General features: G+C 36.0%; 2 protein-coding genes across 2 annotated transcripts; both read left to right on the forward strand.

Moving 5' to 3' along the window:
* The first annotated feature begins 4,328 nt into the window (after window positions 1-4,328).
* On the forward strand, window positions 4,329-5,972 carry LOC127118196 (probable aquaporin PIP-type 7a). The gene is made up of 4 exons (NM_001428596.1): window positions 4,329-4,833; window positions 4,915-5,213; window positions 5,303-5,443; window positions 5,521-5,972. The coding sequence occupies exons 1-4, from the start codon at window positions 4,497-4,499 to the stop codon at window positions 5,611-5,613; spliced, it is 870 nt and encodes a 289-aa protein (NP_001415525.1). The 5' UTR covers window positions 4,329-4,496; the 3' UTR covers window positions 5,614-5,972.
* Window positions 5,973-12,406: 6,434 nt separating this feature from the next.
* On the forward strand, window positions 12,407-15,725 carry LOC127118197 (eukaryotic translation initiation factor 3 subunit F). Its single transcript, XM_051048354.1, has 5 exons — window positions 12,407-12,758; window positions 12,919-12,998; window positions 13,072-13,301; window positions 14,881-15,116; window positions 15,317-15,725. Exons 1-5 carry the CDS (start codon window positions 12,540-12,542, stop codon window positions 15,404-15,406), a joined length of 855 nt encoding a protein of 284 aa, XP_050904311.1. The 5' UTR covers window positions 12,407-12,539; the 3' UTR covers window positions 15,407-15,725.
* The last annotated feature ends 11,018 nt before the right edge of the window (window positions 15,726-26,743 follow it).

Genomic DNA, 26,743 nt, shown 5'->3' on the forward strand with positions numbered 1-26,743 from the left:
GAAAAGTGAAAATGACATTCGTTTTGAAACAAATATTTTTTTCCTAAAGCAACACTTATTGTGAAATGGAAGGAGTATGAGATTGACTTGAGACAAAAGAAAACTTCTAACCACAAAAAATAAAACTTCAACAACCTAAATTTTTACTATTTTCACAAGGATAAATTATGATTTTAAAAAATTGATGCTAAACATTTAATGTGTGTGTGTGTGTGTGCGTGTGTCAGATCATATACAGATAATTATACTTGCAAGCATATAGCTCCATATTCACTCCATTTTTGATCATGATAACGCATATCTCAGGGAGGTGTACAAATAAAGAAACAAAGATAAATGTTTGAAGTGGTTAAACCCCCTTTAGAAATTTAAAGAATATACTTTACTCCCCATGAGAGTATAATTCTCCCTTTTTGGTATTATCAAAAAGGGGAAATAAAAAAATGGATAAATAGAACAAGCACATATACCAAATTTAAAAGGAAGAATTTATCTAATAAAGAGGTAAAAAATAGGCACATAGAGATGCAGAATTAAGCAAGACATAAGACAATACTTCTCCCTCTGATGGGTTTGTTTACTAAGAAGCTTGTTGCAATCAAGCCTAGTATGCATGATCAACATGAACACTTTACTCGAAGACTTCCTTTATCTTAGAGATTAGAACTCCCTAAACACATAACCTTTTGATGGCTTGTCACCGTTGAAAATAGTCCAAACTTTTGAAGTCGGCTTGATAAGAACTTTTTACCAATTTTATTCATATACTTCCTCTTTAAGTTTATTAATCCCATTAGTTTGGGCACACACTTAAAAACAGTTAGTATAAAAATAAGCATAATAAAAATGCAATAATTTAGCACTTGTTAGAAGAGTAACTAGATTTTTTGAATTTATTCTCTACCAAGTGACTTACCTCTTACCAAACATAAGGTAAGCTTTATAGGACTTCTTATGCTTGATTATTTATTTAACCAAGCCTAGTTTTCTTTGAAGCTCTTTAACTCGATATGTAATTATGAGTTTTTCATTTATTTTCTTGCTGAAATGCTTTCTTCAAACATGAAATCATTTCTCCTTAGGAAATCTTTTTTCTAATTTGACAATTTTTCTTTGATGCTGCAAAATATTTCTTCTTCGTATTTGTTGATGTACAAATTTAGATTTCTAACTAAGGAAGTCTTCCTCTAATTGAAAATTTTGTAAGCCAAGAAGTATCATAACTATCCATCGTAGACAATCTGTATCAAATAAGAAAACTCATTGTACAAGAATTTATTAGTAGCACCGAAGATGCTATCATCGAAAGTAAAATGTTATGATTAGTTTTAAGAAGGAATTGTATCAACCTTCCCTCTTTGAGAATTGTTTCAAACATAAATTTGCTCTAACGATCATACCGAGCTCTTATGAGTTCATTTCAAATCGTAGAAAGCCTTTTTCAGTTTTGAAAACACAATTAGAAAAGAATTTAGGAAACTGGGAGGTTAATCAACATACATTTCTTCTTTGATGCATTCATTCATGAATATTATTTACATCCATTAGGAAGAATTTTGAAATTCTAAATGCATGAGAAAGCTAAAAGCATCCTTATAGACTTTAATATAACTACAATGACATAAGTCTCATCGAAATATATGCCTCTGTTGTTTGTACCCTTTCACAATGAGTCTTGCTTTATTTCTTAAAACATTTTAGTCATTCTTGATATGAAATAACCATTTGGTTCCAATCACTAAACTAGATGAAAGTTTGGGAATAAGTTCTCAAATGTTATTTCTCTCAAATTGATTTACCTTAACTTGGATTGAAAGAGACCAATGTTCGTCGGTGAGAGCTTCATAAACTTCTTTTGACTAAATCTGAGAAACAAAAAGCCATGAAGTTAAATACCTTCCTAAGGGAGTGTTGAGTTGTATCTCCCTTAGAAATATCTCAAATAACGTTATGGATATGATGGTCTATAGTGGTCAAGATTCTAATGATCTATGCTTAATGATCTTCACTTTTACCTTAGTCTTTTTCTTGATTTTTCTTACTTTCATCTTGACCCTTGTCTTTAACTTGATCTTTTAAAAAGTGTTCTTCAGAATACCTGCACAAACAAAGGATTTTACTTCTACTTCAGAAGGAGTTAGATCAACAAATGTAACATGTATGAATTCTTTTAGAGTCATGATCTTTTTGAAGAAAAAAAATCTTTAGAAGAGGAAAAAGATAGATTTTATTTTGTAGTTACTGAAGAACATGCATATAGAGGAATTAGATGACAGTCTATTGTCTTTGTTACACAACTTACTTAATATTTAAGTAAATTATGTTATAAACTTCAAAAATCAGAATAGCTAAACGGTAGAATTATGAATCTTACCAAGAGTCTCAAATCCAACAATTTTATTTTTGTTGTTAATATAGAAAGAAACTTCTTTTCTCCTAAGAATTAAGTAAGAGAGCAGGTTCATTTCTTCATCATACAATTTTAACAGTCAATATGATATTTTAAATTTGAATTTTCAAACATATTTGCATCATAATTTAACTTTTCGACTTTTAATAATTTTTTTTAAATCTCTCTTGTATTTGTGAAGTACATGTTATCCCTAAAATTATGAGTAGGCATATTGAAATACCTAGCAATTATAATTTGTATGTCATAACCTTGCACCCTTATGTGTCTTTCCACATTATATCTTATTCTTCCATTGTCTTTGTATCACTTATTTTTCTAGTTCTTCCATTGTCTTTGTATTACTTATTTTTCTAGGTAGTTTCAATAGATTTGGGTAAATTTGATGAGAAAGTCGAATCAATCATATAGCTCATACACCCATAAGCATGTTTAGGCACACTTACTAAAAGTAAAATTTAAATTATTTTTTTAATTATTTTTTTAATTATTTTTAAAAAACTTAAGAGAATAAAAAGTAAAATTAAAAATTTATGAGTGTCCCTAAGAAATATATATATATATATATATATATATATATATATATATATATATATATATATATATATATATATATATATATATATATATATATATATATATATATATTTGGTGTTGTGACCAAGTAAGAATAGCTCACAACGTGACACCATTCTTTACAAGACACACCTAAAGTCAATAACCATAATATTTTGATACACGTTTTTTACGTTTTTTTCCCCACTTTTTTTTTTTTGAATATACTTTATTGAAAATATATTCTTAAATTAATTTAATTGAAATACATCGATAATAAAAGAATTTTACACCTTCAGTTAATCATAACCGTTGGATATTAAAATAAGTTTGATCTTTATTTTAAAAATCTATAAAATAATACAAACGGTTAATAGTGATGAATCGATTGTATAAAATTTTTTATATTGACAGTGTATAGTAATTAATCTCTTCTTAAATCACAAGATTTAGATATGAGATTAAAGGTAATGCATTGACCGTGTAAAATAGTTTTATACTTATACCCAATAAAAATTTATCAATCAACCATATCATATAACTAATTTATAAATATCAGGATGACTTAAAAGAATAAATGGGATGATTGATAAACGGTGTAAAATAATTTTACACTATCAAGACATATCTTTTTTCTCTTTAGGTATATTATCTAAAAACACTTAAAAAAATGAGAAGTATTAATCGAAAAATTAAATAATCTGTGTTCTTAAAATAATTAAATGATATATTTATTTTGTGTGTAAATTGTTCTCAGGTTTTTCCCTTTGTAAGCTATTTGTTTCAAATTACTAAGCATCTTGTTGTTTATGGGATAGAATTTATTAACTTACAAGTCACTATACAATAATGTAGAAATAATCATAATCAAGCAATCAATTACATCAATATACTCCAGTTTGAGTAAATCGTAAGCTAAGCAAAAAACAATATAAACTTAGAAGTAACACCTGTTATTAACATTAGATCAAAATCCTCATCATAATATATAAATCGTGTAAATTTTAATTCATCCCATTATTATGAAGAGAAAAAAAATATCACTTTCGGCACATCGCCGTAGTAGCCACCGCCTATAATAAGAAATAGCATTACCCAACCTAACCTGTGTGCTTATGCAATGCACAACACGACAAACTCAAGAGACACGTGTCACGTCACAGAGGAATCCCAATTTGACAATAACCACCGCCCAGCTTAAAATACACGTGGAAAATGGACCACAATTTCTACACTACATTTACACTTTTACCCTTCCTATATTTCTCATTCTTACAGCAAGTAGTCCACGTTCCAGTACTACGCGGAACATGGTGGGTCTTACCTTAAGTGTTAGTAGAATAAAGCCAGCTAGGATAAACCATTCATGAATAATTGGTCCTATCAATAGAAAAATGAAACATGTTACGCATGGTAGGACCCACGTTTCCATTAACTCAAACCAATTCCTATTATAAATCCGCTTCTTATTCTTATCCCTTCACACTCACCTCACTCACAAACAAGAAACCAGAACAGTCTAGAAAGAAACATGGAAGCCAAGGAACAGGATGTGTCTTTGGGAGCCAACAAGTTTCCAGAGAGACAGCCACTCGGGATTGCAGCTCAGAGCCAAGACGAGCCAAAGGACTATCAAGAGCCACCACCGGCGCCACTTTTTGAGCCCTCGGAGCTGACTTCATGGTCTTTCTACAGAGCCGGGATAGCCGAGTTCATAGCCACTTTCCTTTTCCTTTATATAACCGTTTTAACCGTCATGGGCGTTGTTCGAGAAAGTTCCAAGTGCAAAACGGTTGGTATTCAAGGAATCGCTTGGGCTTTTGGTGGCATGATATTTGCTCTCGTTTACTGCACCGCTGGAATCTCAGGTATATTTCTGTTTTATCTTTTGGTTGGTGGCACTTTCTGCATAGCTATCAACTGAACCGGGTTAACTGAATATCATGTAGGGGGTCATATAAACCCAGCTGTGACGTTTGGGCTATTTTTGGCGAGGAAATTGTCGTTGACAAGAGCAATATTCTACATGGTGATGCAAGTGTTGGGTGCTATATGCGGTGCTGGTGTGGTGAAAGGTTTTGAAGGTAAACAAAGGTTTGGAGATCTGAACGGTGGTGCCAACTTTGTTGCTCCTGGTTACACCAAAGGTGATGGACTTGGTGCTGAAATTGTTGGCACTTTCATTCTTGTATACACAGTTTTCTCAGCCACTGATGCTAAACGTAGCGCCAGAGACTCTCATGTTCCTGTAAGTAGATTTTTAATATATTTGAGGTCTATTCATTTTTACAAGAATAGTATAATTAATTAATTGTATGGTTAATTTTTCATGAGTAGATTTTGGCACCGTTGCCAATTGGATTCGCTGTGTTCTTGGTGCATTTGGCAACTATACCAATTACTGGAACTGGTATTAACCCTGCCAGAAGTCTTGGTGCTGCTATTGTCTTCAACAAGAAAATTGGTTGGAATGATCACGTAAGTTGAAAAATTATAATCCATTAAAGTTTTTTATTTAAAATATTTTTGTTGACCAATTATTATTATTGTGGCAGTGGATTTTCTGGGTTGGACCATTTATTGGAGCAGCTCTTGCAGCACTATACCATCAAGTTGTTATCAGAGCCATTCCCTTCAAGTCTAAGTGATTGAATTGAATCAAACGGTTCTTGATCAATCATATCATGTTTGTGGATTTCATTTCATCATGAAATGGAATAATCTTATGTATGATATTTTTTTCTGAATTTTTAAATGTTTGTTTTGTAATTTGTATGTAAAGAAGTACTATTTATTATGATTATTAGGTGTAGCATGTGTGTGTTGCGTAATGGGTCCAGCTCTCGTGTGTGAATGTGTATTTTGCCAAATCTAAAATAACACTCGAGTCATCATTTCTGAATTTCTTATTATTATGCTATTGCTTGAATTTTTGTCATCTTCCCAAGAGTATATATCAAGCTTGGGTTTCTTTATCCATACTTTCGTTCGCTATCACATGTTAAGGTTTTGAAATTCGAAATCCTTTGAGGGGTCGTGAGGAAAAGGGTGGTGGGTTGGGTGGGGGGCTTTGTTGTTACCTATCACTAAATGGGACCCCATCCTCTTCAGAATAATGGATTTTGTGTGGTAAAATTTATAATAACTTTTCATCATAGCCTCGAGAAAAAACTACTACCCTTTATGGTATATGCCAACTAGACTGTAGAGACACATTTGAGAAACTAAAGTTGTAAATTTATGGGCCATGCATTCTATACTTAAGTTTGAAAATAAATTTTGTTTAAAAAACGACACACATTCTCAATTTAAAATACATTCTCAATTTAAAATGACAAACATTCTCAATTTTCGAAAGTTACTTTTTCAATTATATTTTATAATTTATATTTTACACTTTTTCAATGAAAAAGTAAATTTTGAGAAGGCTCATAAATCCAGTGCCTTAAGATTTTAGATTAATATATGATGTCTAACATATTTTAAAGTGAGTGCTGAAAGTCTAATGTGATGATATTCGTATTCTATCATGATCTAACATTGGTATCAGAGCCTAGTTTAATTAGGTTTTTTGTATCGAAAGTCTTCCTGACAAGAATGTTCAGGCGGCGTGTTATGTTGAGGTCATTCAAGGACAATGCAAGTAGATATGGATGAAAAATTTCTATTTGAGGGGATGAAAAAACAAATGTTAAACACTATAAATAAGTAGATCCATAAATCAAATGTCTTTAGATTTTGGGTTAGCATATGGTGTCTAACTCATTTTAAAATGAGCGTTGAAAATCCAATGAAATTGCTACTATGAGTATAAGATTGAATTTACTTAGGTAGCAATGCATCCACGAGGTGTCTTTTGTAATGTTGGTAAGGGTGTGAAATGCTTAAATGTAAGTGCAATGCAAATGACTTTGATTTCTAATTCCAATATAATAATATTTTATGATTAATTTTGGAAGATTAAAAAAGAGAACTTTTAAGATTCAAGGTTTATGATTGAATGTTTTTGAGAAAGACTTAATATGGGAAATAAATTATAAATATTTTATTAGAGTGAGAATTTTAATTCTCTCGTTTTTTCATAATTATTCTCGTGGGTTGGATGGAAAAAGTATGAGATGAAAATTAGAGATTGTTTTTGAGAATATGAGAAATTATGAATATCTTGTCGAAAAATCTCATAGGATGTGACAATCTTGTTAAGAGGAGAACTTTGTGAAATCTTATTACAGAAAGAAAAATAGATGTCTATTTGATTCAGGAATCAAAGATAAATTCAGAAGAGGTGTTGTGGATTTCATTGCTGTATGGCAGCGATCAGGTGGAATATATGGTCTGCGAAATAATCAGAAGGTAGGTCAGGAGGTACGTTGGTACTTTGTAAACTAAGTATGTTTTCTCTAAATTATAGCTTTAGAGGAGAAGGTTTTGTTGGAATTTTCATTTATTGGGAAGATAGACATTATTACATCGTAAACATATATTATTTTTGTATGCTAGTTAGTAAGAGGAGGATATGGCAAGAGTTGTTAACTTTCAAACAAAATGTTCATGCGAGAGAGTGGTGTGTAAGAGGGGACTTTAATGAGGTTAAGAATCAAGAAGAAATAAAAGGGGAGAGTACTCATGTTAATTCGCGTGAGATTGATGAATTACAACAATTTGATGATAATTTAGAGTTGGTCGATGTTTCGGTGGTGGGAAATAGACTTACATGGTTCAAACTTGACAGTAGTTGTATTAGAATGTTAGATAGGTTTCTCCTATCTGAAAGTCTAATTTTGAATTGGAAAGTCATTGGTCAAATGGTAGGAGAGAGAGAGAGAGAGAGTTGTTTTCGATCATAGTCCTATTTAGATTCTTCCCAATAATTCTAACTAGGGTCCTAAGTCATTCAAGGTGTTTAATGTTTGGTTTGACCATCCTAATTTTGTTCCATTTGTTGAGAAAATGTGAAGATCTAATATGGTTTGTGGTAAATGTGCGTTTGTGATGAAAGGGAAGCTCAAATTGTTAAGAGACAACTTAAAAAGGTGGAATGTGGAAACTTTTGGCAAAATCAATTTGGAAGTGAAAGAGTCCATCAAGGAGTTTAATATGCTAGATTTATAGGTAGCAAAATCTATGAACTTGGATTTGGTTAGTCTAACTGATAAGAGATTTGAAGCCTTGAATAAGTTTTAGAGGCAATTTGAATCTCAAAGAAAGTATGTTGTGGCAAAAATCCAGATTCAGGTGGATTCGTGATAGTGATGCTAATTCGAGGTTTTTTCATTCCATTATGAATTATAGGTATTGAAGAAATGGAATTGTGTTTTTGAAGAGTTCTAGAGGCTTGATCTCGCGTGTGGAAGAAATTAAGACCAAAATTAAAGATCATTTTGTTGAAAGGTTCAAAAAACCTTGGTTTCGAAGACCCAAGTTAATGGGGATGAATTTCAACCATCTTAGTAAAGAAAAAGTTGTTAGTTTGTAAGATCCCTTTTGTGCAAAAGAAATTAAGGAGGCAATTTGGTCGAGTGAGGGAGACAAAAGTCCGGATCCGGATGGCTGCAACATGGGTTTTTCCAAAACTTGTTGGAATACAATCAAAGAAGATTTGGTGGCTAATTTCTTGAATGAATTCTACTCTAGTGGTATTCTTCCAAAACCAATCACCGTCAGTTTTTTTGACTTTGATTCCAAAGGTTGACCATGCTTAAGGAGTTTGTAATTTTAGCCCAATTTGTTTTGTTTCAAGCTTGTATAGGATAATGGCTAAAGTTTTGGCATCAAGGATGAGAAGAGATTCCTCAATTGATTTCTAGGAATCAATTCAGTGTTTGTGCAAAAAAAAAGTTTGATGGTGTCCTAGTAATTGATGAATTTCTGGATTTAGCAAAAAAAATATATAACAGGTGTTCGCCAAGAAATTTCAATGTACTAACTCGACAAGTGAGTTAGCTAGAATTTATGTACAAAATGTAAGTTAAGATTTCAAGCCTTTCGACTAGAGACATTGGGACAAAACATCAATGATTCGACATATTGATGATTTGGTCTGGTATTTAATGAAATTTTCAAAAGTTGTTTTTTGACCAATTCGGCAGATCGAAGGATATTCGACCAAAGAAAATTCAAAATCAAACCAATTAACTACTTTTTGGTCTTATCAAAAACACCAAAGACACATGGAGATCAATCGAAGGCAAGTGAAGCATGTAGAGGTGACGTGTCAGATGGAAGACGGTTGAACGTTGAAGACAATTAGTTTCATACTACTATAAATAGGGAATCTAACATTAGGATTCAGGGTGGTAAAATCATTGTAAACCTCAATACATACTCAAAGTACCCATACGTAAGTGAGAAACGAGCCTCTGAAGAAAATGTACTTGCCTACCAACTTTTACTTATGCGAAAAAGCCTGTTCATTTCATCTATATTTACTTATTTTTGTTTTCATTCAAGTTACCATTTCGACTTAGTTGAAATTGATATTATATTTACTTTCAAAATTAACTTTTTTTCCAAAGTAGTAAACACGAATACTCGGCAATATTAATGCACACTTCTTTTTCTCAGAAATTTCACACAACATGCCCCAGGATTTACTAGTTTGGTCCTTCAAGCAATAAATTAAAACTAAGTGATTATTTACCAAAATCGTCGGTGAACAAATTGGAACGCCCAGTGAGACCTGTTTGTGCAATTTTTTTTAAAATTTTCTCCTTTTAAAAAAAGTGTTGTATTTTTATTTCTTTGTTGTCAGTCTTTTCTTACATTGGAAAAATGTTTTCCGTGTTTGGACTTTTATGCGCTTGAGGAGTGGTAGAACTCTTGCCAGAATTGTTCGCCCTAAGAATAATTTACTTCCCCAAAATAACATTCCAGACACTGAACAACTTGTCGGATCGGCAGTTGGAACGATAGGGAATTCAAATCCCATAGGACCCAATGAACATATCCTTACCCCAATAACGAGTGGTGGTTTCATTGCATGCGGTAACAAGCATTCCAACCACTCATAATGCCACTCACACGGCTATACGAGATCACTGGCCTTCTTATGTGCTAGGTTTTATGATGCCACTAGTTTCTAGGGATTCCCTTACGGTATGCCGACTGCGATGATGGGAAGATTACAAAGTAATGTGTCAATGTATGCAGATAATAATGCAACGATATCGTCTCCTTTGAATCCATAACAATCAGATAACAATCAAAACTTAAGTGTGTAGAAGAACAATTGTGTACTCTGATAGTTGAAGACTCTGAAAGAAGCCAACTATGATTGTCAACTCAGAAGACATCAAAGGTTAATGGAAAGAAAAGTCTGAATCAAGTTCTAAACGACATCAAATTATAAAAGATAAATATTGGGAAATGATAACTGATAATTTCTCAGGGTCAAAGGGGAATTTTGATGTCCTGTGCAACGTGGTGTCAATGATACCCGTCGAGTACGACATGGTAATTGAAGTAATTGACGCGAAAGAGGAATGTGCTGTAGAAAATCTGACCGAGCACAAGCCAATTTACTATTATATGATGAATGACGGCTATGCCGAAGAGCATAATGTCATCTTTGAAAAACCAAATATGGGGATGAAAATCCATCTAAAACCTCTTTTCATCAAAGCAAAAGTTGACAATGGTGGTGTCAACAAAGTCCTAGTCAATAGTTGAGTAGTAGTTAACTTGATGCCATATTCCCTATTAAGAAGGATAATGAAGTTCAACACATACTTAAGGCCTCATAACAAGGTGCTATCAAATTATAAAGGAAATAGTGGCCATTCTCTAGGGGCAATCTAGGTATATTTGGTTGTCAGAACCACAGTTCAACCAACCTTATACATGGTCATTCCTTCCAAAGTCAACTATAACTTATTGTTGGGGAGGGAATATATACGCAGTGTTAGTTTCTTCCCTTCATCTCTGTATCAAAGAATATTAAAATGGAGTGAGGACGACATTGTCGAAAACATGGAGGTCGACCAAAGCTACTATATGGCGGAAGTGAACCATGTTAGTAGAAGAACGTTTGATAGGAACCTAGAAAATATTGCACCATGCCCACCAAAGGATCTAGGATTCAGGCCCCAGGAGACTGTATTCTACTCAGTGAGGCTTTACCCAACTCACGGTTTCATGTGGTAATGAGAAATCTGTGGAGAACAACCATCAGAGGAAGATGAAATAACCCCCAACAGGGTGGGGTGATGATAACGCTTACTATGTATGAGTCAAGCACTTGGACCGGGATTATGGACTATGTGACTGAGAATCAGACAAAATTGGCTCACGAAGCCAAGTTACAAACTGAAATGGCCAAGAAGACCAATAATGTAATCGAGTCGAACACATGGACTCGTATTGTGGCTTATGTGGCTGACAATCAAGAAAAATGGCCCAAGAGGTTAAGTTACACCATGAGATGGTTGATGAAGCTAATTTGATTAAAGTTGTTAATCACACGCTAGACCAGAGGCTCGAGTGCATATATGATGATGAGCCTTTGGGCTTTGAAAAAGACTTAATGACTTCGACTGAAAAAATCCAAGCTCAAGATTCTTTAGAAGAAATCGACTTAGGAAATTGATTAATCAAGATGCCTACTTATATCAGCGCCAAGATAAATCCAAAGATAAAAAACCAGGTGATACAACTGCTAAAAAACTACAAAGATTTCTTCGCATGGGACTAAGATGAAATTCCAGGCCTTAGTCAAGAACTGGTAGAGTTGAAATTACCCATTCAGTTGGGAAAGAAACCCGTGAAGCAACCACCAATGAGTTTTGTTCCGACAATCATGTCAAAGATAAAAGAAGAAATCAAAAGATTGTAGAGAAGAAAATTCATCAGAACAGGCAGGTATATCAAATGGCTTGCCAACATAGTTCCTGTTATTAAAAAGAATGTAACATTGCAAGTATGCATAAATTTTAGAGATTTAAACAAAGTAACCTCTAAAGATGAATACCACATGTCGGTCGTGAAAATGCTTGTCAACTCGGCAGTAGACCACAAATATCTAAGTATGTTAGATGACTATTTTGGGTATACAAAATGTCCAATCGAGTTGGATTCAACGATTGCGAGATCGATCAAAGTTATTATGAAGATGTTGAAACGTCCATCTAGATGTTAAAATGTAATCTTCAATTATTGTTAACAATCAACTATGTAATGATTTTTTTTTTTTATGTTATAAGTTAATTTATTGATGTTATCAATGTTTCATTTTTCGACATCTTCTTATTTTTGCATTTTCTTCTAGTTTAGTATTTTTTGAAAATACACCTCCATAATATTTAGTGTGTGACTAAAAACGGATGAGTGGTATGTGTTTATGATGCGTAAATTCTAAAAATATTTTTGGTTTTTATTACAATTTAACATGTACAATTCCATTCTTAAATTCTATTTTATTAAAAGGTACTCCATGTCTAGTAAGTAAGGGTGTGAAAAGTAATACCAGACGTTTTCTCTAAATTCGGCCCAGAGACACCTAGCAAATTTGTCACCCCGCAAGTCACGAGATTGATTCTCACGGTTTCTTCCTCGCACCTGCTGAATCGAAGCTCTGAGCATGGCGTCGAGCAAGCGTTCCGTGTTGCAGTTCTCTTCTCCACATAGCTTGTCCGGGAAGGTTCATCCTCTCGTCATCTTCAACATCTGTGATTGCTATGTCCGTCGTCCTGACCAAGCGGAGCGCGTCATCGGAACCCTACTCGGCTCCGTTCTCCCCGACGGAACCGTCGATATCCGAAATTCATACGCTGTTCCTCACAACGAGTCCGTTGACCAGGTCTTCCACATTCTCCATATGCAATCCTTTTGAAATTAGACTGATTTCCACGAATTTGTCAATGTGTCATTGTAGAAGATTATTCATTGTTTGAAACTAAGGTATATCGAAAGTTAGGTGAAAAAACTCTGTTGTAATTTTCATTTATTTTTCCTTATAGGTTGCTTTGGATATTGAGTACCACCATAACATGTTGCTATCCCACCAAAAAGTGAACCCCAAGGAAGTTATAGTTGGATGGTAAGTCCAGTTCTTTTGAACCCAAGTTCAAATTTTGAAGTTCTGTGAGGATAAATTTGGTTACTTTATGTAGGTATTCAACTGGTCTTGGAGTAAATGGGGGCAGTGCATTAATCCATGAATTTTATTCTCGAGAAGTATCCAACCCTATACATTTGACTGTTGATACAGGATTTGCAGATGGAGAGGGCTCCATAAAAGCATATGTTTCAAACAATTTGTCCCTTGGAGACCGGCAAATTGCTGCGCAGTTTCAAGAAATTCCTTTGGATCTTCGTATGGTTGAAGCTGAGCGCATTGGATGTATGTATTGATTGGATTTCATCTTTTATATTCATTTTTTTCTTTTTTTTCTTTCTCAAAGCTATATTTATCTTCTATCATTGCAAAAAAATTATATGCTTGCTTCCATCAATTAATGGATACATCGGCAGAGAGTAGTTCTTCAAGTTTTATTTTAATTGATCATTGGGTGATATTGCTTTAGGTTAGGTTTGAAAGAAATTTTTTCCTGATCAGAAGTATTTGGATAATGCCTTGATTTTAGCTCTTGTATATATAATCTAGATATCCCTATACTTTGTCAAAACAACTAAAACTGATATGCTCTTGTTCATCATAATATTTTAAATTTTCTTCCCTATGTGATTTTTTATGAAAATTGCTGCTAAGAATGATAATTCATTTTTCTGTGAAAAGGTGTATTGTTGACATTTACATAAAGAATGATAAAGGAGGCAATGCCAATCACAATATAGCCAAGTATCATTGTTCTATCTTTTTCTCATTGCAACTTATAAAGTTTGCACCTTGATCATGACCAAAAAGTGATCTGTGTCTCATTTGTATTTGGAGAACTGGTATGATATTTGCCTTATATTGTGCGAAATGATGATTTCTTGAAAATCAGGAAGTTCATTTTCTTGTGAATGATGGGACTTGGATCATCTGCAGCCTTTATTTTTGGACTGCACGCGGTGAAGTGCTGTTAAAATCAGACAGGACATATTTGTTGTTATGTTTTCATGGTTTTACAGAAGAAAAAAAAAGTAAACTTTGATGGCCGAGATCATCTTTATCATGAGTAATATGTTTGGGTTGTTCCCAAGTCTTGAACCTTTGAAATGAATACAAATTTTTATGGCTGGAATTTTTGTTGCGTTGGGTGCACCGTGATCAAATAGTGGCGCCATGGCCTCTATGGCGGATATATATGGCGGTTTCTGGGCTTGCCGCAATGGTAAATATCGGCCGATATTGCGGGTTTTTCCACTATAACGGTGCTTCAAAGTGGCTGGTATGAAGGGACTTTGGCTCTCCGCCATGGACCGCCATCTGCAACACTAATTGGGTGGAATAGTACTCCCAATTATTTTTACATATTTTGGGTCATTGTTTTTAATAAAAGTCCCTTTGAATAAAATTAGGTGTTTGGCTTCCAGATAGTTTAAGAGTAAGACTTGTGGTCTCTTTTAAAAGAGTTTTAAGGGATTGTGTTGCTTTTCTATATTCACGTCTTTATTTTTTTTTCCACTTGTTTTATTTTAAGATTGATTTCATAGCTGCCTTTCCTCTCTGTTCTGTGTTGTTAATTATGTTTCCTTTATAAAAAGAAACTGTTTTAGGTCTACAGAGGAATGTCTCTTAGTTGAGAAAGTGGTTGAGTTCATGCAAAACAGGAGGCTGATAAGTATCATATCTACAGTCTAGTTTTTTTTATTTAATTGATTTATATTTATATACCACATTATCATGGAAGAAGGCTACCATCAGCGATGTTTCAGTATAATTTGTGGCTATGACATGCCTATAATGAAATAAGAATGTTGTTTGACTTTAATGATTAAAAACCTGATTGTATGTTAACTTGTGCCATTGACAGTTGATAATCTGAAGGCAACTGCTGTCGACAAAATCCCATCTGATTTAGAAGGGATGGAAGCATCAATGACACATCTATTAGCCTTGATTGAGGACAGCTACAAATACGTTGATGATGTTGTGGAAGGGCGTGTTGTCCCAGACATCAAAATTGGGAAATGTATTTCAGATGTTGTAGGTTCCCTTCCCAAAATTCCCTCCTCAACTTTTGATAAGCTTGTGAATGAGAGCTTGCAGGTAAGATTAGGTTTTGGGTTATGTTGCAGTATAGTGGACTACTATGATCATTAAAATTAAGTTTTGTAGGGGACTGCTTTTCTTTGTTTAATAATTATGAAATGATTCTTTTAGCCATCCGAACAGTTTGCAATATTCTTGGTTTATGAACACATCTTCTCAGGTTTTTTGGGCTGACTAGAGTGGTTCATGGTTTTCAGGATCACTTGCTCATGCTATATTTATCTAGCATCACAAGGACACAGCTCAGCCTGGCCGAAAAGTTGAACACGGCTGCTCAGATTCTCTGACTGCGTCCTCAACAGATATAATTTTGCTTAGGGAAGTCACCATTTTATGATATTTCCCAAAACTTATAATTTTGCTTAGGGAAGTCACCATTTTATGATATTTCCCAAAACTTGGAATATCGGTACTTTGTAATATTTTCAATACTAAGTTGTGTAGGTAAATTTGTTTTTATTTTGATATGAGGTAGCGTTTTAGTGGTTCATATCATACTTCACTTGTGTAATATGTCATCTTTGATAATTTTGGTTAGAGGGATACTTCACTGGTGTAATATGTCATCTTTGAAAATTTTGGTTAGAGGAATCCTTTTATCCGCAATCTTTGGTTATGCAATGCTATTCAATTCTTCTCATTCTATGTGCTTTTGTGAATTATGCAACACATGAACAAGGTTCTATAAGGAAGGGGGGTCTTTAGAGGGAATGCTGGAGTTATAATCCCGACTTAAATACTTGGTACTTTATGGTACTAAATATATATTATTGTTATGAAAATATGATATACTGTGTCCAAATTCTGGGACCCTGCATGTGTGAGCTCGGGGAAACTTTTGTATCAATCAGAGAATGCACGAAGCTGGGACAGAAGTCTAAAAAAGTTGTGGACTAGTTTTGTTTTACTTTAGAAGCTAGTTACAGACCTATCTGTAACTGGACACAAATCAGATACAAATTATCAACACGAATGCACCTCGAGATTTTGACCTGTGCCACCCGAGTCATACCTGCCACCACCAATTCTTGTGTTTTTTATTTAATTACACTTGCATATTAAAAAACACATTTTTTTTCATAATCTTGGTGTACAATTTTTTTTTTGCAATTTAAATTTTATACTGGATTTTTCATAAAAAAAACATGCATTTTTACCGATAATTTTAAAATGTCTAATAAAACTTGTGTTTCTTCTAGATTTTGATTAAAATTTTTAAAAAATCTGATTAAAATGCATGTATTCCTATGAGTTATTTTGAAAAATCAGATAAAATTGTATACAAGTATATCAAAATTTTCAAAAATATCAGTAGAAGAAATTTTTGAGACGGTTAATTGGATTTTTTTGAAAAAATTAGGAAAGTCATGTTGATTTTTGGAGTTTTAAAAAATTCGATATGTTATATTTCACCATTTTTTTTGCACTAAGGACTAGAGGAAAGCATGAGTCGATTGCTTGTAGGCAGCTTGACAAAGCTATTGAGAAGGTTCAGGAAAGGGCAGATGACGTCGAGGATTTGCATATTCGGGTGGAGAGAGTAACCTCGACCGATTCTCACATGAGGAGGATGAATGAGTAGACTCGTACACCCTATAATATCTGATGTAAAAGAGGTAGAGCTGATGGACATGCCATAGATCATGCTGATGAGTCTGCTGTTGCAATTGTTTACGATGTCTAGACAACAACTGAGGAGGTGAAGGGTTAGGACAGACAGATGGTGATCGAGACAGAGGTGAAGGGTTAGGACAAACAGATGGTGATCGAGACAGAGGTGGCCGATCATACTGAGACATATGCATTGGTTAATATGGAAGTGACTCATATGGTTGATATAAATGTGACTCCTCTGACGGATACAAAGGATACTGCTCCGGTAGATACATAGGTGACTGCTACGAGTGATATGAAAGTTACTCCTCCAGTTGAGGTATACGCGGCTGCTCCGACTTCGACAGAGACGTCTGTACACACTGATAAAGGGTTTTATGAATGGCCTAATGACTGTTCTATGATCACTAGATTTAATATATATATATATATATATATATATATATATATATATATATATATATATATATATATATATATATATATATATATATATATATATATATATATATATATATATATATATATATATATATATATATATATATATATATATATATTAAACAACTGATGTTTTTTTACTTTATTTGTTACAGGACCGTTCGTCGCTGAAGTTGAATAAGTTCTTAGATGCCCCGATGCCTATGGTGGTCAGAGAGATTTTCAATGATTGTGGTCTCATTTCATTGCTGGAATGTTCACCGACAATGCTCGACGCTGCACTGTTGTTAGAATTTGTTTAGCGATGATACAAGAAGACATTTTTGTTTCATCTTCCATTTGGTGAGATGAGAATTATTTTGGATGATGTGTCTTCCCTGTTCCATCTCCTCCTTCAGGTAGTTTATTCACGCTCCTCCCATTAACTAGGAGCTTGAATGTATTATTGCTATACAAGACTTAGAGGTTATTGAGTCACATGTGAGAGATGAGTTTAAGGCTAACAGTGGTGCTCAATTTCACTTATCATGACTCTAGCATATGTATGTGGAGCTGGTGCAACAATCCATGTATGAGGCAGCTGCTAGGCTATACATGTTACATCTTATGGGATGTACTATCTTAGCGATAAGTCTCATGTATATATCGATACGAGGTATATGTCTATGCTTAGTAAATTGACCCTGTCAGTCGGGTATGGGGTGTAACACCCCTCTTAAAATACCCCAATAAATAATTAAAACAACCAAACATAAATCAGAGTATATATGCAATTTAAGGGTGTCACACTTGACACTTCACACCATGTTCCAATTTAACTCGTCATGCTCATTTATTCATCAAAATAAACATTTGCATAATTCGCAGCGGATAGAAATTAACAACAACATGCAAAACATGTAACACATTACATGTAAGGTTATTCAACAACCAAACCGAAAACAAGGCAAAACATCCCCTCCCGATGTTACATCTACCAGAGCATGACTCACTAAGGAACTACACTAGACTCCAAGGACTAACTTCTACTCAATCACTGCAAGTTACCTGAAACATAGTTGTAAGGGTGAGTTCCTCAATCGATATAATAAGCATTATAAAATATCATGTAATGCTAAGTAAATGAACACATCTCATCACCCTAATCATATCACACATTCAGTAACGGCAACATCAACTCATACTCATAATCATGCTCAACATAAACATCAAAACACACGTATAATATTGGAACACATCCATTCATATTATACACAATACATACATTATGCAATGAGACTCCATGCATGCGGTACCGACTATTCGTGAACATATAGTTCAACCTCACCGATCAAATCCAGATACGGCTACCAAGCTCACTAGTCCCACTCATTTGAGACCTAGTGACTCACTCACTAATTCCTCACCATGGGAATTAGCTACCACCCCAAGGGCTATGCTATGCACGCTAAATCACCTAGCATGCAAACATCAACAACAATCCACAATAACTCACTCACTAATTCCTCACCATGGGAATTAGCTACCACCATAAAGGCCACAATATGCAAGCTAAATCACTTAGTCATGCAAACATCAACAATCATCCACAATGGACATATGCTCACACTCTAAGCCATAAACAGTCCATTCACAATTGCATACATAATAGATACATCCACAACATTATGCATACAATCATACATCATCCACATCTTTATCACATAATCATATCATGCCACATAATCAATCACAGTATTAGCACGCTCTACTAATACCCCTACCGCTCAAAACAACGGGAAATGATCCCTATTATATCATACGCCAATATAGGCCAAACATCAAACATGCACACCACATTTAAATATAAATTTTTCACTTTTCACACAGTGTTAACCGGTTAACGCCCTGGGTTAACCGGTTAACGCAACACAGAACACGCTTCCTGGCAATTCACAACAGTGTTAACCGGTTAACACCCTGGGTTAACCGGTTAACGCAAGACAGACAGCAATATTTCACAATTCATAACAGTGTTAACCGGTTAACACCCTGGGTTAACCGATTAACGCAAGACAGAAAGCTGTTCCTGCGCTAACACGAAGCAGAATGCAGAATTCTCCGCATTTTCCGCCGTTGGAGGACTTCCGGACCTCCGATTCCAATTCCGTAAAAAGCTACACTTTCGGAAAATCAAGACTCATCCAATTACAGATTCAATTACAGCTTTAACATAACTTATTCATCTCAATTTTTCAGCATTCAACATCCCAATTAGGGTCAAATCAATGGCTTATCACTACCCATTACATGTTAACCCATAATACCCATTAAACGACGATAAACCCCCCTTACCTGAGTTAATCCGGCAAATCCTTTAGCTTCAAGCTTTTCCCTTCTTCAACCCTTGCTCTCTTGCTCTTCCTCTTTGCCCTTTTTCCACTTTCTGTCGCTTCTCTGGTTTTCACGTGAAAAAAAACCCTTTTTACCAAATGGAACTCTTTATATATATTCCAACTTATTATTCCAATAATAATGATTCCAAATAATGTTCCAATAATAATCTAATTATTTAATTAAATTAATAAATATACTATTAACTTAATTTAAATAATTACCATATTTTATCGGGGTGTTACAACTCTCCCCCACTAAAAGAGTTTTCGTCCTCGAAAACATACCTCAAGCGAATAACTCTGGATAAGACTCCTTCATCTGACTCTCAAGTTCCCAAGTCACATTGCCACCTGCTGGTCCTCCCCAAGCTACCTTTACCAAAGCAATCTCTTTACCCCGCAACTGCTTCAACCCTCGAGCCTCGATCCTCATAGGTGATGTTTCAACAGTCAGGTTATCTCTCACCTGTACATCATCTACTTTGACCACATGCGACGGATCAGGAATGTACCTCCTCAACTGAGACACATGAAAAACCTCATGCAAATTCGCAAGTGACGGCGGTAAAGCGATACGATAGGCTACCTCCCCTATCCTCTCCAAAATCTGATAAGGACCAATAAATCAAGGTGTCAACTTCTTCGACTTCAAAGCTCGACCAACCCCTGTTATCGGAGTAACACGAAGAAACACATGATCTCCCTCTTGAAACTCAAGTGACTTCCTCCTCTTGTCGTGATAACTCTTCTGACGACTCTGAGCAATCCTCATCTTCTCCTGAATCATCTTAATCTTTTCCGTAGTTTGTTGAACAATCTCCGGTCCAACCACAACACTCTCACCGGACTCATACCAACATAAAGGTGTCCGACATCTCCTACCATACAAAGCTTCAAACGGTGCCATACCAATGCTCGAATGAAAACTATTGTTGTAGGTAAACTCAATCAAAGGTAAATAACAATCCCAAGCACCTCCCTTTTCCAAAACACAAGCCCTCAAAAGGTCCTCCAGTGACTGAATCGTCCTCTCAGTCTGACCATCAGTCTGCGGATGATATGCAGAACTCAATCTCAGCTTAGTTCCCAAAGCCCTCTGCAAACCTTCCCAGAACTTCGATGTAAATCTAGGATCTCTGTCCGAAACAATACTCGACGGAATACCATGCAAACTTACAATTTTCTCAATATAAAACTCAGCTAATCTCTCTAACGGATAATCCATTCTGATCGGAATGAAATGAGCCGATTTTGTCAATCTGTCAACAATCACCCAAATAGCTTCAAAATTCTTAATTGTCCTCGGTAAACCAGAAACAAAATCCATACTGATACTATCCCACTTCCACTCTGGAATAGCCAACAGTTGCATTAGCCCAGACGGCTTCTGATGCTCAATCTTTGACTTCTGACAAGTCAAACAAGAATAAACAAAACTCGCAATTTCTCTTTTCATTCCCGGCCACCAAAATAACTTTTTCAAATCATGATACATCTTCGTAGCTCCAGGATGAATACTCGGGCCACTACGATGTCCTTCCTCAAGAATACTCTTCTTAAGTTCGGTAACATCCGGAACACACACCCGATTACCAAATTTCAAAACACCATTCTCATCAACTCTGAATTCACCACCTTGACCTTGATTCACTAGAGTCAACTTATCAACCAAAAGCACATCGGATTTCTGACCCTCTCTAATCTCATCCAGAATACCACTCGTTAACTTCAACATTCCCAATTTAACACTATTGTGAGTACTCTCACACACCAAACTCAAGTCTCTAAACTGCTCAATTAAATCCAGTTCCTTAACCATTAACATAGACATATGCAATGATTTCCGACTCAATGCATCAGCCACTACGTTTGCTTTACCCGGATGGTAATTCAAACCAAAGTCATAATCCTTCAGAAACTCTAACCATCTCCTCTGTCTCATATTCAGCTCTTTCTGATCAAACAAATACTTTAAACTTTTATGGTCACTGAAAACCTCAAATCTTGACCCGTACAAGTAATGCCTCCATAACTTCCGAACAAATACCACAGCTGCCAACTCTAAATCGTGTGTCGGATAGTTCCTCTCATGAACCTTCAGTTGTCTCGAAGCATAAGCTACAACCTGCTTATTCTGCATCAAAACACCACCCAAACCCAACAATGAAGCATCACAGTAAACCTCAAATGGTTCCGACGGACTTGGTAATATCAGAATAGGAGCAGTAGTTAACCTTCTCTTTAACTCTTGGAAACCTTCCTCACATTTTGAGTCCCAAACAAACGCTTGCCCCTTTCTAGTCAACATCGTCAACGGTAACGCCAACTTAGAAAATCCCTCAATGAATTTCCTATAATAACCGGCAAGTCCAAGAAAACTCCTTATCTCAGAAACCGACTTCGGAGCTTCCCACTTAGATACTGCTTCTATCTTAGAAGGATCAACAGCAACACCACCTTTTGAAATCACATGACCAAGAAAACTAACCTCTTCTAACCAAAATTCACACTTAGACAGTTTAGCAAATAACTTCTTTTCTCGTAGAACTCCTAAAACCACTCTCAAATGTTCAACATGCTCTTCTTCAGATTTCGAATACACCAAAATATCGTCAATAAACACCACAACAAACTTGTCTAGGTACGGATGGAAAATCCTATTCATATACTCCATAAATACCCCAGGCGCATTAGTCACACCAAAAGGCATTACAGAATACTCATAATGTCCATACCTTGTTCTGAAAGCATTCTTCTGAATATCCTCAGTTTTCACACGTATCTGATGATACCCAGATCTCAAGTCTATTTTGCTGAACACACTCGCACCAACCAACTGATCCATCAAATCACCAATCCTCGGCAAAGGATACCGATTCTTGATCGTCACTTTATTCAGTTGCCTGTAGTCCACACACAACCTCATAGTACCTTCTTTCTTCTTAACCAATAACACCGGTGCACCCCACGGTGACACACTCGGACGAATAAATTTCTTATCCAACAGATCTTCCAACTGACTCTTCAATTCAGTTAACTCAACAGCAGACATACGGTACGGAGCCATCGATATCGGCCTAGTACCAGGTACCAAATCAATCGAGAACTCAACTTCACGCTCTGGCGGTAATTCATTCACTTCTTCAGGAAACACATCAGGAAAATCACACACCACGGCTAGATCGCAAATCACCAGTTTATCTTTAGCCTCCAAAGTCGCTAACAGCATAAACAACTCTGCCCCATCTGTTACTGCCTCATTCACCTGCCTTGCTGATAGAAACAAACTCTTTCCTTCCTCAATCTCAGGAAAGATCACAGTCTTATCAAAATAGTTGATATAAACTCGGTTAAACACCAACCAGTTCATACCCAAGATAACATCAATCTGCACTAGTGGAAGACACACGAGGTCCATCACAAAGTCTCTACCAAAAATACCCAAAGGGCAATTTAAACAAACTGAAGTAGTAGTCACTGAACCCTTCGCAGGAGTATCAATCACCATACTCCCATGCATCTCAGATATCTCTAATTTAAGTTTCACAACACAATCCAAAGATATAAAGGAATGAGTCGCACCTGTGTCAATAATAGCTACAAGAGGAAAGCCATTAATATAACACGTACCTCGGATCAAACGATCATCTGCAGAAGTCTCAGAACCCGATAAAGCAAAGACCTTGCCTCCCGACTGGTTCTCTTTCTTCGGCTTAGGACACTGTGGACTGATATGACCCACCTCTCCACAGTTGAAACAAGTCACAGTCTTCAACCGGCACTCTGCAGCCAAGTGACCACCTTTTCCACACTTGAAACACTTCTTCTCAGCACTGGTACACTCATGGATACGATGTCCAGCCTGACCACATCTGTAACACTTAGCAGGGGCGCTGGAGTCTCCCCCACTAGGTCTCTTCATCCCACTCTATCTCTGGAAACCTTTGCCAGCTGCATACGGCTTCCCACGATCATTCTGATTCTTGCCTTTCCTATCAACCCTCTGTTGATAGCTCTCCGCTCTGGCCTTGGTATCCTGTTCAAAAATCCTGCAACAGTCGACCAAGTCAGAAAACACTCTAATCCGCTGATACCCAATGGCCTGCTTGATCTCGGGACGTAACCCGTTCTCAAACTTCACACATTTTGAAAATTCCCCAGTAGCCTCATCATAGGGAGTGTAATACTTCGACAGCTCTGTGAACTTAGCAGCATACTCCGTAACAGACCGATTGCCCTGCTTCAATTCTAAGAACTCTATCTCTTTCTTTCCTCTGACATCCTCCGGAAAGTACTTCCTCAGGAATCTCTCTCTGAACACCGCCCAAGTGATCTCAGCACCCCCAGCAGCTTCCAACTCAGCGCGGGCAGCAACCCACCAATCATCTGCTTCCTCTGATAGCATATGCGTACCGAACCTGACCTTCTGGTTATCGGCACACTCAGTCACTCGGAAGATCCTCTCGATCTCCTTCAACCACTTCTGAGCACCATCTGGATCGTATGCTCCCTTGAACATTGGAGGATTGTTCTTCTGGAACTCACTCAGTTGACGAGCAGCTCCCATTCCCACAACATTCGGATTCCCTCCAAGTACTCCAGCTAGCATACCCAGAGCCTCAGCAATCGCAGCATCATCTCTACCTCTTCCAGCCATCTCTATTCTGAAAACCCAACAAGCTAAAACAATAAGTACTGATAGGGTTACACAACACCTATCACGTACAGGGAAACATAATAATTACGACTCGACTCGACCGACTATGCTCTGATACCACTAATGTAACACCCCTCTTAAAATACCCCAATAAATAATTAAAACAACCAAACATAAATCAGAGTATATATGCAATTTAAGGGTGTCACACTTGACACTTCACACCATGTTCCAATTTAACTCGTCATGCTCATTTATTCATCAAAATAAACATTTGCATAATTCGCAGCGGATAGAAATTAACAACAACATGCAAAACATGTAACACATTACATGTAAGGTTATTCAACAACCAAACCGAAAACAAGGCAAAACATCCCCTCCCGATGTTACATCTACCAGAGCATGACTCACTAAGGAACTACACTAGACTCCAAGGACTAGCTTCTACTCAATCACCGCACGTTACCTGAAACATAGTTGTAAGGGTGAGTTCCTCAATCGATATAATAAGCATTATAAAATATCATGTAATGCTAAGTAAATGAACACATCTCATCACCCTAATCATATCACACATTCAGTAACGGCAACATCAACTCATACTCATAATCATGCTCAACATAAACATCAAAACACACGTATAATATTGGAACACATCCATTCATATTATACACAATACATACATTATGCAATGAGACTCCATGCATGCGGTACCGACTATTCGTGAACATATAGTTCAACCTCACCGATCAAATCCAGATACGGCTACCAAGCTCACTAGTCCCACTCATTTGAGACCTAGTGACTCACTCACTAATTCCTCACCATGGGAATTAGCTACCACCCCAAGGGCTATGCTATGCACGCTAAATCACCTAGCATGCAAACATCAACAACAATCCACAATAACTCACTCACTAATTCCTCACCATGGGAATTAGCTACCACCATAAAGGCCACAATATGCAAGCTAAATCACTTAGTCATGCAAACATCAACAATCATCCACAATGGACATATGCTCACACTCTAAGCCATAAACAGTCCATTCACAATTGCATACATAATAGATACATCCACAGCATTATGCATACAATCATACATCATCCACATCTTTATCACATAATCATATCATGCCACATAATCAATCACAGTATTAGCACGCTCTACTAATACCCCTACCGCTCAAAACAACGGGAAATGATCCCTATTATATCATACGCCAATATAGGCCAAACATCAAACATGCACACCACATTTAAATATAAAATTTTCACTTTTCACACAGTGTTAATCGGTTAACGCCCTGGGTTAACCGGTTAACGCAACACAGAACACGCTTCCTGGAAATTCACAACAGTGTTAACCGGTTAACACCCTGGGTTAACCGGTTAACGCAAGACAGACAGCAATATTTCACAATTCATAACAGTGTTAACCGGTTAACACCCTGGGTTAACCGGTTAACGCAAGACAGAAAGCTGTTCCTGCGCTAACACGAAGCAGAATGCAGAATTCTCCGCATTTTCCGCCGTTGGAGGACTTCCGGACCTCCGATTCCAATTCCGTAAAAAGCTACACTTTCGGAAAATCAAGACTCATCCAATTACAGATTCAATTACAGCTTTAACATAACTTATTCATCTCAATTTTTCAGCATTCAACATCCCAATTAGGGTCAAATCAATGGCTTATCACTACCCATTACATGTTAACCCATAATACCCATTAAACGACGATAAACCCCCCTTACCTGAGTTAATCCGGCAAATCCTTTAGCTTCAAGCTTTTCCCTTCTTCAACCCTTGCTCTCTTGCTCTTCCTCTTTGCCCTTTTTCCACTTTCTGTCGCTTCTCTGGTTTTCACGTGAAAAAAAAACCCTTTTTACCAAATGGAACTCTTTATATATATTCCAACTTATTATTCCAATAATAATAATTCCAAATAATATTCCAATAATAATCTAATTATTTAATTAAATTAATAAATATACTATTAACTTAATTTAAATAATTATCATATTTTATCGGGGTGTTACATGGGGCGTGTTGCATTAACTGTGATATATTTTGCACTTGGAGAGGCGTCTGTCTTTGAAACGAGGAAACTTGTTGGTCATATGAGTTTATTTCATGTATACAAATTTATTATTTATTATTAATTTAGTTCTTATTTATGACATATGTTGATTTGCCTATGTTTTTGTGCAGTTTTTGATGTACGAACATTTCCCGTTCATTTGTGACAAGTGGGTTACTTCTACTACGGTTGGCTCCACACGAGTCAAGAGATGAAAGACCAGGCATGCACACTTAGGCGATCTATTGGAGTACATGAAGAGGATTGACGCGCTGTCTATAAACGATGTCATTTGGAAGCCATACGCATACCATATAGTTCTTCGGGAGTTTGACGACACTTCCTTTTTTTGTTATCTTCTATGGGAGACTTTAGTGGTTTGACGCTTACCTGAGAGGTGTCCGTACCAATTTGGGTATGTCCAGGACATCCCACAACCAGTCCCTTCTGAGGGC

This window comes from Lathyrus oleraceus, chromosome 2 (genome assembly GCF_024323335.1).
Source record: "Lathyrus oleraceus cultivar Zhongwan6 chromosome 2, CAAS_Psat_ZW6_1.0, whole genome shotgun sequence".
Classification (NCBI taxonomy): domain Eukaryota; kingdom Viridiplantae; phylum Streptophyta; class Magnoliopsida; order Fabales; family Fabaceae; genus Lathyrus; species Lathyrus oleraceus.